Source organism: Sciurus carolinensis, chromosome 9, assembly GCF_902686445.1.
Source record: "Sciurus carolinensis chromosome 9, mSciCar1.2, whole genome shotgun sequence".
NCBI lineage: Eukaryota > Metazoa > Chordata > Mammalia > Rodentia > Sciuridae > Sciurus > Sciurus carolinensis.
In genome coordinates this window covers 94,713,322-94,732,793 of record NC_062221.1, presented here as the reverse complement: position 1 = coordinate 94,732,793, position 19,472 = coordinate 94,713,322, and the positions used below count along the sequence as shown (strand labels likewise).

Here is a 19,472-nt window from a genome sequence, read left to right as displayed (position 1 = left end):
GACAGATATTGTCCAAGGAACCCTCCCTCTCACCACCCACCACATAACATAATTGCTTCAGACATGCCCACCTGACTATACTTACCAACCAATAGTCCACTCAAATTATTAATACATGAAATATGTTAATACACTAATGAGGACAGAGCTCACACATTAACCAACCATTTCACCTATGAACATTGCCTCACTGGATACCACAGGAGCTCTTTGAGGGACATTTTAGTTCCAAAACATAGCAGACTCAGAATCAAATACAAATGGTAGAAGAAATAGTCTTGGGAAATGTAAGGGCTTTGATAACAAGGCAGCAAAGTCAGAAATCACAAAGGGAATAATAGATGTATGTGGTTCTTCTGGTCATTTCCCTCTGCCCCCAATCCATTTCCTCATTCCTGGTCTGTTTTATATGAACATCAAAGGGACACAATATATGGTATTTCCCAACTCTTTCAAATGAACTCAGGCAGGATTCTCCCAAAGAAAGGGCTGATAAGAAACTGGACAGTGTGTGGAAATAGGCCATCCCCTCTTTCCTTCTTTCTCTGATATATCCTGAGTCATCAGCTTAACTGTATCTCCTCCACACTTATAGCTCCTGCAGTGTAACTTCTCTTAGAGCCGGAATTCTGAGTTCTGTTAACACCACTTCTACCTGTAAGACATGATGACCAGGATTAACCTCAGGGAAGCTTTGTTTTATTCTGCTTTTTTGCCCCATTGTAATTGTTTCCTAACTACATTTTCTCTCACTACCTGACTAAAGCTCTGTTTTCCTAAGTAGACATTGATTTAGACTTATGCAAATTGATAAACCTTCTCTATGATAAAAAATTAACAAATGGTAATAATTTATGAACAGAAATGGTAGCTATCAGCAGAATCATTCCCTGTTCATAAAGCTACCTTCCCTACAACTGTTTTTATGCCACTATCAGACTAACATGTCTAGACAGATTCAGGCTGACTTGATTCAGCATGTTTTCCCTAGTTTGAAAGTCTAGTTGAATCAATGGGCTGGATGAGATGTTGACTATTTGTTGAAAGAGGGGCTGAACTATTTCTCCTAAGCACCTTGAATTTGATGTGGCCACTGGGAGCAATCCCACTTCACCTTCTCTGGAAGTGTTTTGGTCCAGGTGCACTCAGAGTTTCAGCAGGAACCTTGTGTGGAGAGTAATGAGATTTGAGTATTAAGCTGTAATGAGCCCAGGACCTTCCAGAAACATAGCCACAGGGCAAGCAGGATTCAGAATGACAATGAAGAGTGGAAAAAAACTAGACAATGCTGCTGCTCTAACTATAGAAAGATATGGAGAAGATGAGGAAATGTTTAGTAATAGGGATACATTTTTATTATATCACAAGTACTACTATATTTTGTGCTTAGACTTGTGATGAGATTTTCCAAAGAAGTTAAAATCTCCTCAGCAATATAATCAACAAACATACTAGAGTGAAGGGTATTTAATCACAACTCACACTACATCTTTAATTAATTTCAGATGATTTATTTGTTTTTAAGACATTATCTCCAGGGAATAAATTGATGTCACTGCATCTTGAACCCCTTAGGATATGATGGAAAACTGACTGGGCAGGATAGGGACATAAACTCTGATATTTTCATGTTCTTGATCCCCAATGCTTTTGAGAACAAGGTATATATGTACTCAACATTCTGACACTTTCACCATAAAGAAAAAAGCCCTCTTCAAAGAGCTATTCTCAGAGGAATCTAGGTAAGAGAAACAAGTCTAACATATTTTAATGTCTAACTTTTATGCCATAATATTTACTTCCCTGACCTGCTTTTTTTCTGGTATCTAAATTTTAATGCCATTCTAATCATTCTAGTTAGTTACAAAATTGAAGAGTATGGAAAACTAAAATGTGGTTTAATAATGTAGTTCATCAGACTCTCTCATTATGAGATCTAATTTTACATACAAGTACTATAACAAAAACATATTTAGGTAGTTAAGTGTAGTGTCTTAAAATTTATTTCTAATCTAGCTGGCTAGTGATGTACCTTAAATTCAGTACTTTAGAACCTGGAAATCTATTGCCTTCCTTTTGATGTTTTGACTATGGAAGTACAAACACATTGTGAGAATACAATATATATCACAAGATTTTTTTGTCAGTACATCCAAATGGATCCTTAACCAAGAAGAGGAAATAGCCTTTTAAATGAAAGTAAACTGAATTCAAGAATCCCAAGAGGATTTGAACAACTTTCTCTTTTTCCAAATGTTTGAAATTGAAGTACAAAGGTGACTCTAAAACTTTTTTATCTACAATACACTTAGAGAATCATATATTTTCTCAGGAAACTGCAAAATTCTAAAAAGTCATTTTAAATGAAATAAAATATCTAACATTCTTAAGATGATGAACTTTAAAATTTTCCTTGTGGTTTCTCCTGCAAAGAAAACATATACAGACACAAAGAGGTCACTAAGCATCATTAGAAAACAAACATTTTACTCATAGGGTGAGCTAGGATTGGAATTAATTTGGCTTTCTTCCCATAGCATCTTACAGATCCATTCACAGAAATATGTAACAAATAAACTCAAAATGCTATATTATGTTTACAGAAATTTTCACATATGTGTGAAAAATAAAGCAATTGCAGATTGTGTGTTTTATAGAAGTTGTGCTCTAAAATTCAGAAAATGAGAACAATGTGTTCTGGAACATTTAGTAAAAATTTTATTTAAAAGCACTTTACATACAATATACCCTAAAAAATGAAGAGGTTTAGATATTGGAACAACGATATGCAACGATAATCATACAATGGACAGAAACCATGTTCATGTAAATTCTGTGACATTAGGAAATGTTGGAGAGGTAATAACATAGGCAACATTATTTCTTTAATGTTTCAAAGTAATTCACTTTAAACATGAACAGTCCACTCCATAGTCTTAATGATCTTTGTCCAACCTCAAAAATACAAATTTTAAATACCTGCAATGTGCTTTTTAAAGACAAAACCTAGTCCACTGGGTGAATATATAAAAATAATATCTCCATAATAAAATATGCATATTCATACCAAATTAACTTTAAATTCACATTAGAGATCTTAAATTAATACAGACACTAGAATTACTTGCAAACAATGTTCCAAATATGAGTATGCTAAATCATTAGGTTATGCTTGCATAAATGTATGCATATAAACTTTTTCCAATTTCAGTATTCATCTTAAAATTATCAAGATGTCCCTATGAAGTCACAAGTGCTGACAACTTCACCAAATGAATGCTCCCCCCCATCCAAGAAGCAGATGTAGCAGTAATCTAGAGATTATACAGGATTCTAGAAGAAGGTAGTCCTCTCTTATACAGGAAAAAAAATCAGAAAATCACATGCCCTCAGTAACTACATTGTATGCACTTAATTTCTCTCTCAACAGAAAAGTTGGAGATGATTAAGGACAATCACTCCTTAACAACAGAATTCATACTCATGGGGTTTACAGATCAACCAGACCTGAAGGCCCTTCTGTTCGTGGTGTTCTTTGCCATCTATCTTGTCACCATGGTGGGGAATCTAGGTTTGGTGGCCTTGATTTACATGGAGCACCGTCTTCACACACCAATGTACATCTTCCTGGGCAACCTGGCTCTCATGGATTCCTGCTGTTCCTGTGCCATCACTCCCAAGATGTTAGAGAACTTCTTTTCTGAGGACAGAAGGATTTCCCTCTATGAGTGCATGGCACAATTTTATTTCCTCTGTCTTGCTGAGACTGCAGACTGCTTTCTGCTGGCAGCAATGGCCTATGACCGCTATGTGGCCATATGCAGACCATTGCAGTACCACATTCTGATGTCAAAGAAACTCTGCATTCAGATGACCACAGCAGCCTACATAGGTGGAAACCTGCATCCTATGATTCATGTAGGGCTTCTCTTGAGGTTAGCTTTCTGTGGGTCTCATGAAATCAATCACTTCTTTTGTGATGTCCTTCCATTATACAGACTCTCCTGTGTTGATCCTTATATAAATGAATTGATGATACTTATCCTGTCAGGATTTGTTCAAACCTTTACTATTACTGTAGTGCTAATCTCTTATTTCTGTATTCTTTTCACTATATTCACAATGAAATCCAAAGAAGGAAGGGGTAAAGCTCTATCCACTTGTGCATCCCACTTCCTCTCTGTGTCAATATTCTACGGTTCTCTTCTTTACATGTATATTCGGCCAAATTCATTTAATGAGAGTGACAAAGATATACCTGTGGCTATTTTTTATACTCTTGTCATTCCTTTATTAAACCCTTTCATTTATAGTCTAAGAAATAAGGAAGTAATAAATGTTATTAAAAGAATTATGAAGATATAATATTGTAACATACTGAAACCAATATTGTTTCTCTTAGAAAATTGATTTCAACCTCATAATAACTTTTTCTTAACCTGCAAATAATGAGAAACTAGAAAATTTCTGTTTCAGGTATAAAATATTAAGTTCTGAAAACATGATTATATTTCAGTCGAACCAGAAAGTAGAGGTTCTGCTAAAATGTACTTCCAAATATGAAGTATTTCATTTTATCAGGTGTTAATTAAATTATTATTGATTAGCAGGGTGAAATTAGTCACAATTTTTAATACGCACAAATATGTGAGCAATAATAGTAGGCATAATCACAACATTTATTAATATTGTTTGCAAATGTCTTAAAGCCCAAAGCCTAATCTGTAAACTCAGGACCATTCCAAAATCACAGGTACTAATATTTATTTACACAACATTGTCTATGGGAAGCAAATAATATTGGAATTTAATTTTCAAATTGACTCTAGGTCTTTCAGGACATTAGGTTTGTGTATGTGGAGAGAATATTTTCCTAAGAAATTTTTAATTTTAATGTCAGTCATTTTTATTGATTTTTTTGAAATAAAATATCTATATTTTCATGGATTAGCAACCTGTATTTAAAAACAATGGCATTCCTAATGAAATCCATATGGATTTTATTTTCCATACACTTGGTTTTATAGTACAACATATATGAGAATGTAAGTATTTAACAAATCAATTAAATCAAGTTTCTTTTACTCTCAGATATCATTATTTCCTTCTTTGTGGATCAACCATGTCACATCTAATTATATATTACCTATACTCAAACTGTGCCTGAGATACTTGGACATTTATTAAGTATTTCCTTCAAAATGTCCTTAATGTAATTATGTTATTTATTATGTAATGAGTTAATATTTTTATTTTGAATGATGAATATGCTTCCAGTTTGTCTATTTTATATTCTAATCTGGTTAATACCAACAGGTATTACTTACATTAACAAAGGCTTTTAGGGTCTGAAATATATTTCAAGGCTATAAAAGAATCCAGAGACCCAACAGGTTGAGACACTCTGAATTGGATGGATATTGTACACATTGTACTTTAATGGTCACTCAGTTTTCAGAGTCATATTCATTGATTTTCTTTCCTTTTTGAATAGCACCATGGTTTCTGTTGTGTATTTCAGCACCCACCACTAATCCTCAGCAACACTGAGTCCCAGATATGTGATCATGAAACACTATGTGACATACTTGGGGCCAGTGAGACAAAAGAGGTGATTTCTCTGGAGGTCTCTAGGAAATGAGTGTTCTTTATTTTAAACAACACACACACAGGGGCTAGGGCTGTAGCTCTGTGGTAGGGTGCTTGCCTAGTTTGTGTGAGGCATTGGATTTGATCCTCAGTAAAACAAAGCTATTGTGTTCATCTGCAATTAAAAAAAAAAGAAACACACACACACACACACACACACACACACACACAGACCCCATAAAATTCATCTTACTCTCTCTAAATGAATTGATGTGCAGTCTGTCACAGTCCACCTCCATTTAGCCATCAAAAAAAAAAAAAAAAAAAAAAAAAGCAGCCTGTAGTGTAGTCAACACTCAAATCAGGGTGGAACTGAGAGAATTCCAAGAGAAAAAAACAAAAAATATGTGGAACAAATCATGCCTTCTGGCCAGAAAATTCAATAGATCTTCAGATTGTTTAAGCCTGGTTTGGAAAGATCTTCCATTTGCACCTGAGTAAATGCCATTTGCAACATTTGCGTATCTTTCTTATCTCTTCCTATGTGTCCCTTAATCATCAAAATGAGTTCTCACACATTCTTCTAGTTTAGAAATATCTTTTCAGTGGTATGCGCTTCACTATTCAGCACAAACATTAAGTATTTTGCTCTCATTGCTGTATTTCAATTTCAAGAACCCACAATAAAGAAGAATTGAGGGACAGAGAGAAAGGTAATTTATCCACAAAGATACAATGGTACAGTTCAGGAATCAAATCCAGGATACCTGGCTCCAGAATACATGGTCATATCCATTAAAACATACTATAAATATCACAAATTGAAAGCACAAAAGGAAAATGTTTAACAATTTGTGTTGTGCAAGAAATCCAAGAAAATGCACATCAAAATTACACTGAGATTTCTCCTCACTCCAGGTTTAATGGCAACCATGAAGAATACATATGACAATAAATGCTGGCAAGGATGTGTGGGGAAAGGTACACTCACACATTGTTGGTGAACCTGCAAATGAACACAACCACTTTGGAAAGCAGTATTCAAATTTATCAAAAGATGAGGAAGAGACTCACCATTTGGCCCAGCTATACCACTACTTGTTATTTATCTAAAAGGACTAAATTTAGCAATCTGTAGTGATCTATGTATATCACTGTTTATAGCAGCACAATTTACAATAGCCAAGTTATGAAACCAGTGAAGTAGTCCCTCAATAGATAATTGGATAAATAAACTATTGTTTATACAAATCATGAAGTCTTTCTCAGCCATAAAGAAGAATAAAATTATGCCATTTGCAGGTAAATGGATGGATCTGAAAAAATTCATGCCAAATGAAATATGCCAGAGTAAGAAATCAAGAGTGAACTGTTTTCTCTCACATAAGGAAGGTAGATAGAAGAAAGAAATTTAAAAAGAAAACCAAAAAAAAAAAAAAAAAAACCTCATACCTCATGAAAATAGAAGGAAAAACTGTGGGGTAGAGGAAAGGGATCTAGGGGGAGCGATGAGGGTTGGCAATGAGAAGGAAATGTGCAATGAAACTGAGCTACTCTTCTATGGGCATATATGAATTGATCACTATGAATTCTACTTTTACTTATAACCATAATGTATCAATTTAAAAAAAATCATTTAGTAGAAGAAAGATCAATATAGTAAAGGAAGGGAATTGGGGGAAAGGAGGGAAAAAGAATCCCTAGAACTCTGATCTTTACATGGTAAACACAACTTATTTCCTGATTATTTAAAATCTAAACTGTATGGCGACATGTTAATACTGTGAGAATTTCCTCTTCCTCAAAATCTTTCATCAGTGATGATACTATTTATTGACGCTCCTAGCTTGAATTAAATATTGCATTTTGTAGCTGGAATACTGGAGTTTTTTCCCCATTCTTCTGTCTTCTAAGAGAGTTACCTCAAAGCTATTATCATTAAATTATTTTAAGCATGTTTTAGAAAAATATGTATGTATGTACATTTTACAAAAAAGTATGAAGTTAGTAAAAATTGTTCTGATATATCAAAATTCACTTCTCCATGTCACCAACATCTTACATTATTATGGAACTTTGGGTATAAATAACTGACTGATTTTGATACACTGTGTGTACTGAAGTCCCTACTTTATTCATACTTCCAGAGTTTACAACTACTCTTGTTTTTCTCTCCCATAATCCCATTAATGATATTACATTGCATTTAGCTCTCTTGACTCTTCAGGCTTCTCTTGGCTATGTCAGATTCTCAGACATTCCTTTGTTTTGATGATCTTGCATAATTCTGAGAACTAGTCAGGCATTTTGCATAAAGTTCTGTTGTTGAGCACAAGCTGCAATAGCACACGTTTGTCTTGTTCCTGGTTTTAAGAGTAAAGCTTTCAGTCTTTGACCATTAACATGATGTTACCTATTGATTTTATGCTTGTTCTTTATACTTTGTATTTAATCTTTCAGTTAGCTTTAACAATAGGATTCATCACTTTGTCATGATTATAAAAGATTGAAGCATAATCCATTCATGTGCAAATGCCTTAATTTTATTATTCTTTATAGCTGAATAATGTTCCATTGTATATATATACCACAGTTTCTTTATCCATTCATCAATTGAAGGACATCTAGGTTGGTTCCACAGTCTCACTATTGTGAATTGAGCAGGTATGAACATTGATGTGACTGTATCTCTGTAGTATGCTGATTTTAAGTCCTTTAGGTATATGCCAAGGAGTGGGATAGCTGGGACAAATGGTGGGTCTATTCCAAGTTTTCTAAGGAATCTCCACACTGCTTTCCAGAGTGGCTGCACTAATTTGCAGGCCCACCAGCAATATGTGAGTGTACCTTTTCCCCACATCTTCGCCAACACCTATTGTTGCTTGTATTCTTGATAATTGCCATTCTAATTGGGGTGAGATGGAATCTTAGTGTAGTTTTGATTTGCATTTTTCTTATTACGAAAGATGGTGAACATTTTTTCATATGTTTGCTGATTGCTTATAGATTCTTCTGTGAAGCATCTGTTCATATCCTTAGCCCATTTGTTGATTGGGTTATTTGTATTCTTGGTGTAGAGTTTTTTGAATTCTTTATATATTCTGGAAATTAGTGCTCTATCTGAAGTATGAGTGGCAAAGATATTCTCCCACTCTGTAGGCTCTCTCTCCGCATTGCTGATAGTTTCCTTTGCTGAGAGAAAGCTATTTAGTTTGAATCTATCCCACTCATTGATTCTTGCTTTTATTTTTTGAGATATGGGAGTCCTGTTAAGGAAGTCTAATCCTAAGCCAACAAGTTGAAGATTTGGACCTACTTTTACTTCTATAAGATGCAGGGTCTTTTGTCCGATTTCAAGGTCCTTGATTCACTGTGAGTTGAAATTTGTGCAGGGTGAGAGATAGGGGTTTAATTTCACTCTGTTGCATATGGATTTCCAGTTTTCCCAGCACCATTTGTTGAAGAGGCTATCTTTTCTCCATTGCATATTTTTGTCTCATTTTTCTACTATGAGAAAATTGTATTTATTTGGGTTTGTGTCCATGTCCTCTATTCTGTACCATTGATCTACCTGTCTATTTTCGTACCAATACCATGCCGTTTTTGTTACTATTGCTTTGTAGTATTATTGAAGTTCTGGTATTGTGATACTCCCTGTTTCATTCTTCCTGCTAAGGATTGCTTTAGCTATTCTGGGTTTCTTATTCTTCCAGATGAATTTCATGATTGCTTGCTCTATTTCTGTATGGTACATCACTGGGATTTTAATTGGAATTGCATTGAATCTGTATAGCACTTTTGGTAGTATGGCCATTTTGACAATATTAATTCTTCCTATCCAAGAACATGGGAGATCTTTCCATCTTCTAAGGTCTTCCTCAATTTTTCTTCAATGTTTTGTAGTTTTCATCATAGAGAACTTTTACCTCTTTGGTTAGATTGATTCCCAAGTATTTTATTTTTTTTCGAGGCTATTCCAAATGGACTTGTTTTCCTCATTTCTCTTTCAGCTGTTTCATCGTTTGCATATAAAAATGCTTTAGATTTATGGGTGTTGATTTTATAGCCTGCTATTTTGCTGAATTCATTGATGAGGTCTAGAAGTTTTCTGGAGGAGTTTTTTGGATCCTCTAAATATAGTATCATGTCATCAGTAAATAGTGACATCTTAAGTTCCTCTTTTCCTATTTGTATCCCTTTAATTTTTTAGTCTGTCTAATTGCTCTGGCTAGAGCTTTGAGGACAATGTTGAATAGAAGTGGTGAAAGAGGACATCCCTGTCTTGTTCACATTTTTAAAGGGAATGGTTTCAGTTTTACTCCATTAAGAATTATGTTTGCCATGGGCTTAGCATAAATAGCCTTTACAATGTTCAGGTATGTTCCTACTATCTCTATATTTTCTAGTGTTTTGAGCATGAAGGGGTGTTGTATTTTGTGGAACACTTTTTCTGCATCAATTGAAATAACCATATGATTCTTATCCTTAAGTCTATTGACATGATGGATTATGTTTACTGATTTACGGATGTTAAACCATCCTTGCATTCCAGGTATGAACCCCACTTGATCATGGTGCATAATTTTCTTAATATGCTTTTGGATATGATTTGCCAATATTTTGTTAAGGATCGTTGTATCTATATTCATCAAGGATATTGGTTTACAATTTTCTTTCCTTGATGTGTCTTTGCCTGGTTTGGGTATGAGTGTGATATTAGCTTCATAGAATGAGTTCGGTAGGGTACCCTCCTTTTCTATTTCCTGGAAAACTTTGAGAAGTATTGGAATGAGTTCTTCTTTGAAGGTTTTCTAGAACTCTGCTGAGAATTTGTCTGGTCCTAAGCTTTTCTTGGATGGTAGGTTTTTAATAGCTTCTGCTTTTTCATCACTTGATATTGATCTGTTTAAATTGTGTATGTCCTCCTGGTTCAGTTTGGGAGGAGCATATGTCTCTAGAAATTTGTCAATGTCTTCAGTAGTTTCTATTTTGTTGGAATACACATTTTCCAAGTAGCTTCCATTATGTTGTGTATCTCAGTGGTGTCTGTCATGATATTTCCTTTTTCATCACAAACTTTAGTAATTTGAGTTTTCTCTCTCCTTCTCTTTGTTAGTGTGGCTAAGGGTCTGTCTATTTTGTTTACTTTCTCAAAGAACCAACTTTTTGTTTTGTCAATTTTTTGAATTCTATCTTCTGTTTCAATTTCATTGATTTTAGCTCTGATTTTATTTCCTGTCTTCTACTACATTTGCTGTTATTCTGTTCCTTTTCAAGGACTTTTAGCTGTAATGTAAGGTCATTTAGTTGTTGACTTTTCATTCTCTTCTGGAATGCGCTCCCTGCAATGAATTTTTCTCTTAGTACTGCTTTCATAGTGTCCCAGAAATTTTGATATGTTGTATCATCATTCTCATTGACCTCTAAGAATTTTTTTATCTCCTCCCTGATGTTTTTTCTTATCCATGTTTCATTCAATAGCATATTACTTAGTCTCAAGGTGTTGGAGTAGTTTCTGTTTTTTATTTTGTCATTAATTTCTATTCTCAGTCCATTATGATCTGATAGAACACAAGGCAGTATCTCTATTTTTTTGCATTTCCTAAGGGCTTCTTTATGGCATAACATATGGTCTATTTTTGAGAAGGTTCCATGTGCTGCTGAGAAGAAAGTGAATCCGCTCATTGATGGATGGAATAATCTCTATATGTCTACTAAGTCTAGGTTATTGATTGTGTTATTGAGTTCTATGGTTTCTTTGTTTGGTTTTTGTTTGGAAGATCTATCTAGTGGTCACAGCGGTGTATTAAAGTCACCCAGAATTATTGTGTTGTGGTCTATGTGATTCTTGAAATTGAGAAGGATTTGTTTGAGGTACAAGGATGCACCATTGTTTGGGGCATAAATATTTACTACCGTTATGTCTTCCTGATTTATGGTTCCCTTAAGCAGTATGAAATGTCCTTCTTTACCCCTTCTGACTAACTTTGGCTTGAAGTCCACTTTATCTGATATAAGATTGGAAACCCCCACTTTTTTACTGAGTCCATGTGCGTGGTAGGTTTTTTTTCCCATCCTTTCACCTTTAGTCTGTGGATATGTTTTTCTATGAGATGTGTCTCTTGCAGGCAGCATATTGTTGGGTCTTTCTTTTTAATCCATTCTGCCAGTCTACGTCTTTTGATTAATAAGTTTAGGCCATTAACGTTCAGGATTATTATTGAGATATGATTTGTATTCCCAGTCATTTGGCTTGTTTTTGGTTTTTAAGTTGGCTTAGTTTCTCCTTTGAGTGGATTTTCTCTAAGGTAGTTCCTCCCTTTGCTGACCTCCATTGTTGTTTTTCATTTCCTCCTCATGGAATATTTTGTTCAGAATATTCTGTAGTGCAGGCTTCCTATTTGTAAATTCTTTTAACTTTTGTTTATCATGGACAGATTTTATTTCATCTTCAAATCTGAAGGTTGCTGGGTATAGGATTCTTGGTTGACACCCATGTTCTTTCAGAGCTTGAAATATGTTGTTAAGGCCCTTCTAGCTTTTAGAGTCTGGGTTGAGAATTTGGCTGCTATCCGTATTGGTCTCCCCCTATATGTAATCTGATGCTTTTCTCTCACGGCCTTCAAAATTTTATATTTATTTTGAATGTTAGGCATTTTCATTATAATGTGCCTTGGTGTGGACCTCTTGTGATTTTGTGCATTTGGTGTTGTGTAAGCCTCTTGTATTTGAATTTCCATTTCATTCTTCTGGTTTGGGAAATTTTCTGATATTATTTCATTGAATATGTTGTTCATTCCTTTGGTTTGTATCTCTGTGCCTTCCTCAATCCCAATAATTCTTAAATTTGGTCTTTTCATGATGTCCCATAGTTCTTGGAGATTCTTTTCATGATTTCTTACCATCTTCTCTGTTTGGGCAACTTTATTTTCAAGATTAAATAATTTGTCTTCATTGTCTGAGGTTGTCTTCCAAGTGGTCTAGTCTGTTGGTGATGCTTTCCATTGAGTTTTTTATTTGGTTTATTGTTTCCTTCATTTCAAGGATTTCCCTTTGGTTTTCTTTGAGAATCTCTATCTCTTTGTTGAAACGATCTTTTGCTTCCTGCAGTTGCTCTTTCAGCTTATTGATATTATCATTCATGCCTGTATTTGGTTTTATCTCATCGTTTGCTTCATGAATCATCTTAATCATGTATAATCTGAAGTCCTTTTCTGACATTTCTTCTAACATACTGTCATTGGAATCTATTAATATAGAATCTAGATTTGTTTGGATCATTTTCTTCCCTTGTTTTTTCATATTGTTCATGTATCTTCCCCTCTAGCTGTGCAGATCTAGGGTATTGCAGATTTCTCCCTATAGGCTTATAGTGGCCCTATAGGTTTCCAAAACCCTTTCTTTAAGGGGAGATCAATATTAGCAGTGCACAATTAAGATACTATGCAATCCTAGACCAAATAGCCCCTATGAGGACAATAACAAATTGTCATAATAAACACAATGAGTTCAAATATTATGTTCAGTAAAACAGATTTGCAATAAGGTCTGCAGTTTCAAATGGAGGACAAAGAGGATGCAGAGGGATTTAGAATGTGGCTGTTAATGGAATAAGAAAAGAATATTCAGAAGTTCTAGATAATAGAAAGGGTGAGAGTGTAATCAAAAGAAATTGGATGTTAGCATGCAAAAAAGGGAGAAAAAGACTCTGAGGAAACAGGTAAACAAAAGGAAAAGAGAGCAAGAAAAGTAAAGAAATAAAAACTTAAAATTTTTCAATAAGGAGAAAAATGAAAATCTACAGTATAACAGTCATATAGTAATGAAAGCGCCCAGAGTTCAGTAGCCTGATGTATGAGAGGTACCTGACAATGAGCTTCAAGCCTCCAGCAGGCATCTCAGGATGGCTTTTGCCCCACCTATTATCAGAGCTATGGCTTCCAGGACCATCCAAGATGGCCACTCTGGGTTCAAAATGTGTTCGCAAATGGGGAACTGCAGCTCGGGGTGTGGATGTCGTCAGCAGGAGGTCCTGGAGGCAGGATGTGGTTGGTCAGGCAGGGGTCTGGAGGTTCGGTGTCTTTGGTGTGGTTGTGGGATCCTGGAGGCAGGTTGCAATCAGTTAGTCTGGGGTTCTTATGATAGGGTACAGTCAGTTGCTCTGGGGGTCCTGGCAGTGGGGAGCACTCAGTTTATGTGAGGGCCCCAGAGGCAGGGAGTGATTGGTCGGGCTGAGGGATCCTAGAGATGGGGCTCAGTCAGTCCGGCCAGGGGTCCTAAGGGGCCTGGCTGTTGTCTCAAAATGGCAGCAACCACGTGTAATCAAATCTGCAGGTACTGTAACAGTGAAGTTCCAGGCAACAGCAGGCAGCAGGTGCTTCACTGGCGGTCTGTGATCAGTTTGATGACTGTTGTCCGACAATCAGGAGGTGAACCTACTGAGTTGGGTAATAGATAGGTGTAAGGCAGGTGATGGACAGGTGAAAGGCAGGCAAATGGCAGATGGTAGGCGCCTGACAGTGAGCAATCACGAAAAAAATATCTTCTGCTTGAAACCGGAGTTACGGTTCAACAAGGAACGCAGCCTCCCTCTAGTATGCCATCCTGGATCTCCTCTCTTTTTATTTTTTTCTTTATTATTGTAAACAAATGGGATACATCTTGTTTCTCTGTTTGTACATGAAGTAAAGGCATACCATTTTTGTAATCACGCACTTACATAGGGTAATACTTTTTGATTCATTCTGTTATTGTTTTCCATCCCCCAACCCTCCCACCCCTCTTTTCCCTCTATACAATCCCTCCTTCCTCCATTCTTGCCCCCCTCCCTACCCACATAATGTGTCATCATCTGCTTACCCGCGAGATCATTCATCCTTTGGTTTTTTGAGATTTTTTTATCTCACTTAGCCTGATATTTACCAATTTCATCCATTTGCCTGTAAATGCCATAATTTATTATTTTTATGACTGAGTAATATTCTGTTCTATATATATATATATATCACAGTTTCTTTATCCATTCATCAATTGAAGGGCATCTAGGTTGGTTCCACAATCTGGCTATTGTGAATTGAGCAGCTATGAACATTGATGTGGCTGCATCTCTGTAGTATGCTGATTTTAAGTCCTTTGGGTATAGGCCAAAAGTAGGATAGCTGGGTCAAATGGTGGGTCCATTCCAAGTTTTCTAAGGAATCTCCACACTACTGTCCAGAGAGGCTACACTAATTTGCAGTCCCACCAGCAATGTATGAGTGTACCTTTTTCCCCACATCCTCGCCAACACCTATTGTTGCTTGTGTTTTGAAATTGCCATTCTAATTGGGGTGAGATGGAACCATAGGGTAGTTTTGATTTGCATTTCTCTTATTACTTAAGATGTTGAACATTTTTTCATATATCTATTGATTGCTTGTAGATCTTCTTCTGTGAAGTGTCTGCTCATTTCCTTAGCTAATTTGATGATTGGGTTATTGTATTCTTGGTGTAGTTTTTTGAGTTCTTTATATATTCTGGAAATTAGTGTTCTATCTGAAGTATGAGTGGCAAAGATTTTCTCCCCACTCTGTAGGATCTCTCTTCACATTGCTGATATTTCCTTTTGCTGAAAAAAAGCTTTTTAGTTTGAATCTACCCCAGCTATTGATTCTTGCTTTTATTTCTTGAGATATGGGAGTTCTGTTAAGGAAGTCTGATCCTAAGCTGACATGTTGAAGATTTGGACCAACTTTTTCTTCTATAAGATGAAGTGTCTCTGGTCTGATTCCAAGGTCCTCGATTCATTGTGAATTGATTTTTGTGCAGGGTGAGAGATAGGGTTTTACTTTTTTCTGTTGCATATGGATCTCCAGTTTTCCCAGCACCATTTGTTGAAGAGGCTATCTTTTCTCTATTGCATATTTTTGGCACTTTTTTCTACTATGAGAAAATTGTATTTATATGAGTTTGTGTCCGTGCCCTCTATTGTGTACCATTGATCTACCTGTCTATTTTGGTGCCAACCATGCTGTTTTTGTTACTATTGCTTTGTGGTATAGTTGAAGTTCTGGTATTGCAATACCCCCAGCTTCACTCTTCCTGCTAAGGATTGCTTTAGCTATTCTGGGTTTCTTATTTTTCCAGATGAATTTCATGATTGCTTGCTCTATTTCTGTAAGTTTCATCACTGGGATTTTAATTGGAATTGCATTGAATCTGTATAGCACTTTTGATAGTATGGCCATTTTGAAAATATTAATTCTGCCTATCCAAGAACATGGGAGATCTTCCCATATTCTAAGGTTTTCTTTCATTTCTTTCTTTAGTGTTCTGTAGTTCTCATTGTAGAGGTCTTTCACTTCTTTTGTGAGATTGATTCCCAAGTATTTTATTTTTTGCGAGGCTATTGTGAATGGGGTAGTTTTCCTAACTTCTCTATCCAAGGATTGATCACTTATGTATAAAAATGCATTAGATTTATGAGAATTGACTTATATCCTGCTACTTTACTGAATTCACTTATGAGTTCTAAACATTTTCTGGTGAAATTTTCTGGTTCTTCTAAGTATATAATCATGTCATCAGCAAATAGGCATAGTTTGTATTCTTCTTTTCCTATTCTTTTATTGAATGCACTCCATGACATAAATTTTCCTCTAAGTACTGCTTTCATAGTGTCCCAGAGATTTTGATATGATGTAACTTTGTTCTCATTTACCTCTAAGAAATTTTTAATTTCCCTCCTGATGTCTTCTGTTATCCATTCATCATACAATAGCATATTATTTAATCTCCAGGTGTTGGAGTAGTTTCTGTTTTTCACTCTGTCATTTATTTCTAATTTCAATCCATTATGATCTGATAGAATACAAAGTAGTTTCTCTACCTTTTTGTATTTGCTAACAATAGCTTTGTGGCATAAAATATGGTCCATTTTAGAGAAGGATCCACGTGCTGCTGAGAAGAAAATGTATTCGCTCTTTGTTGGATGGTATAGTCTATATATGTCCATTAAGTCTAAATCATTGATTGTGTTATTGAGATCGATGGTTTCTTTGTTCAATTTTTGTTTGGAGGATCTGTCCAGTGGTGAGAGAGGTGTGTTAAAATCGCCTAGTATTATTGCGTTGTGGTCTATTTGATTTCTGGCATTGAGAAGGATTTGTTTGACATATATGGATGAGCCACTGTTTGGGGCATAGATATTTATGATTGCTATGTCTTGCTGATTTATGCTACCCTTAAGCAGTATGAAATGTCCTTCTTTATCCCTTCTGACTAACTTTGGCTCAAAGTCCACATTATCTGATAAGAGGATGGATATCTGGCATTTTTGCTGAGTCCACGTGCATGGTATTTTTCTTCCCATCCTTTCACTTTTAGTCTGTGGCTATCTCTTTCTATGAGATGAGTCTCTTGCAAGTAGCTTATTGTTGGATCTTTCTTTTTAATCCAGTCTATCAGTCTATGTCTTTTGATTGATGAGTTCCAGCCATTAATGTTCAGGGTTATTATTGAGATATGATTTGTATACCCAATCATTTCACTCACTTTTTTCTTTTCTTTGACATGACTTGGTTTCTCCTTTATTTGGCTGTTCCTTTAGGGTAATTCCTCCCTTTGCTGATTTACATCGTTGTTTTTCATCTCTTCCTCATGGAATATTTTGCTGAGAATATTCTCTAGTTTTGGCTTTCTTCTTGTAATTATTTTAGCTTTTGTTTATTATGGAAGGATTTTATTTTGTTGTCTAATCTGAAGGTAAATTTTGCTGGAAATAAGATTCTTGGTTGGCATCCATTTTCTTTCAGAGCTTGAAAATTGTTATTCCAGGCCCTTCTAGCTTTTAGGGTCTGGATTGAAAAATCTGCTGATATCTGTATTGCTTTTCCCCTGAATGTAATTTGATTTTCTTCTCTCACAGCCTTTAAAATTATGTCTTTATTTTGTATGTTAGGTATTTTCATAATAATGTGCCTTGGTGTAGGTGTATGGTAATTTTGTATATTTTGAGTCCTATAAGCCTCTTGTATTGGATTTTCCATTTTGTTCTTCAGATTTGGGAAATTTTCTGATATTATTTCATTGAATAGATTGTTCATTCCTTTGGTTTGTTTCTCTGTGCCTTCCTTTATCCCAATAATTCTTAAATTTGGCCTTTTCATAATATCCCATAATTCTTGTAGATTCTGTTCATGATTTCTTATCATCTTCTCTGTTTGGTCAACTTTGTTTTCAAAGTTAAATATTTTTTCTTCAATGTCTGAGGTTCTGTCTTCCAGGTGTTCTATCCTATTGGTTATGCTTTCTATGGAGTTCATAATTTCGTTTATTGTTTCCTTTATTTCTAGTATTTCTGCCTGGTTTTATTTTTTAAGTATCTCTAATTGTTTATTGAAATGATCTTTTGCTTCTCATATATGCTCTTTTTATAGTTGAGCAGTATGATCATTCAAAGCCTGTATTTGCTCTTTCATCTCATTGTTTGCTTCTCTGATCATTTTAATTATGGATGTTCTGAACTCCCTTTCTGACGTTTCTTCTGCCATGCTGTCATTGGATTTTATTGCTGTATCGTCTAGGTTTGTTTGGGACATTTTCTTCCCTTGTTTTCTCATGTTGGTCAGGTATCTACCCCTCTAGCAGTGAAACTCTGAGATATTGCAGATTTCCTCTATTGACTAATATTGTGTCTTATATTTCCAATAATTCATCTCTTAGCCTTCAGTAGCCTGAAATCTTGGAGGAACTTGATAATGCGATGCTTCTCAAGGAAGCTGCCCCTCTAAGGGCGGTGACCTTCAAGTGAGGTATATTACATGTCAGTGGGCAGAAGTGCCTCCACTTGTTGACTGATGGTCAGCCAAAGGGGAACTAGACTACAGAGTGGGGCATGTTTGATCTGGGCCTGTGTCTCTGGTTCTACTGCCCTGGTGGGAAAGACTTGCCTACCAGGGAAGACTCACACAGATGGGGAAGTTTTACTGGGCAGCTCTCCTCTGAGAAGTTCCCTTCAGTCCAAAACTAACACCTAGACTGGGAAGCCCTCCTCTGCAACGTTCCCAGGGGTCTTGACCTACCACCTGGGCTGGGAACCCTGATCCTGCAAGGGACTCCTCGCTGAGCAGCCCTCCTCTGCTACGTTCGCTGGGGACAAGAGCTACCACCTGGGCCTCAGACCCTCACTCTGCATTGAAGTCTCTAACTGTGCAGCCCTCCTCTGCAATGCTCCCAGTTGACTGGGTTCATGGCTCTTGTGGGGAAATCTCACTGAGCCACTCTACTCCATGAAGTTCCCTGCTTTTCAGGACTACTGCCCCATCTGGGGAGCCCGACCAGTGGGAGAGACTCACCCGGTGACTCTGAGTTGGTCCTGAATCTCTCAATACCTCCTCTTCTTGACTCCTGGGTCCTACAAAGGTCCTCTAGTCTCCTGTAGGTGTCTCAGGAAGAGAGCTGCCCTTCCAATGATGATGGCCACGCCCTCAGGAATAATTCAAAATGCCTGCAGCAGCCTATAAGGAAGCTGGGGAGCCTCAGCGAGGGTGTGTTGAGTCAGCACAGAGGCAATTGCAGTGTCCTCAGCAGTAGGGGGTCATGCAGACAGGCTCAGCAATGGCACCCAACCTTGGTGTGGGGGTCGGGGGAGGGCTGGCTCACCCTCTGGCTAACTCTGGGATGCATGGAGGCTGGCTCTTTGACGGACCTTGGCGTGGTGGTCCAGCTGTGTCACTCAGTGATGTTGTCCGACTTCAGCCTGGTGGTTGAGTGGGCTGGCTGCCCACCAACTAGCTCTGGGATATAGGCGGCCTGACTCACCCACCAGCTCGCTCCACCACTGTGACCTACCAGTGACGGCACCCGACCTTGGTCCAGTGCAAACTTTTTAAATGGATTTTTTT

General features: G+C 36.6%; 1 protein-coding gene across 1 annotated transcript; it reads left to right on the top strand.

Moving 5' to 3' along the window:
- The first annotated feature begins 3,441 nt into the window (after positions 1-3,441).
- Positions 3,442-4,365, top strand: LOC124993259 (olfactory receptor 5K3-like). The gene has a single exon (XM_047564980.1). It carries the CDS (start codon positions 3,442-3,444, stop codon positions 4,363-4,365), a length of 924 nt encoding a protein of 307 aa, XP_047420936.1.
- The last annotated feature ends 15,107 nt before the right edge of the window (positions 4,366-19,472 follow it).

Excerpts from the sequence above, each read along its gene's own strand:
- LOC124993259 (XM_047564980.1), top strand. The coding sequence starts at position 3,442 with ATGATTAAGGACAATCACTCCTTAACAACAGAATTCATACTCATGGGG.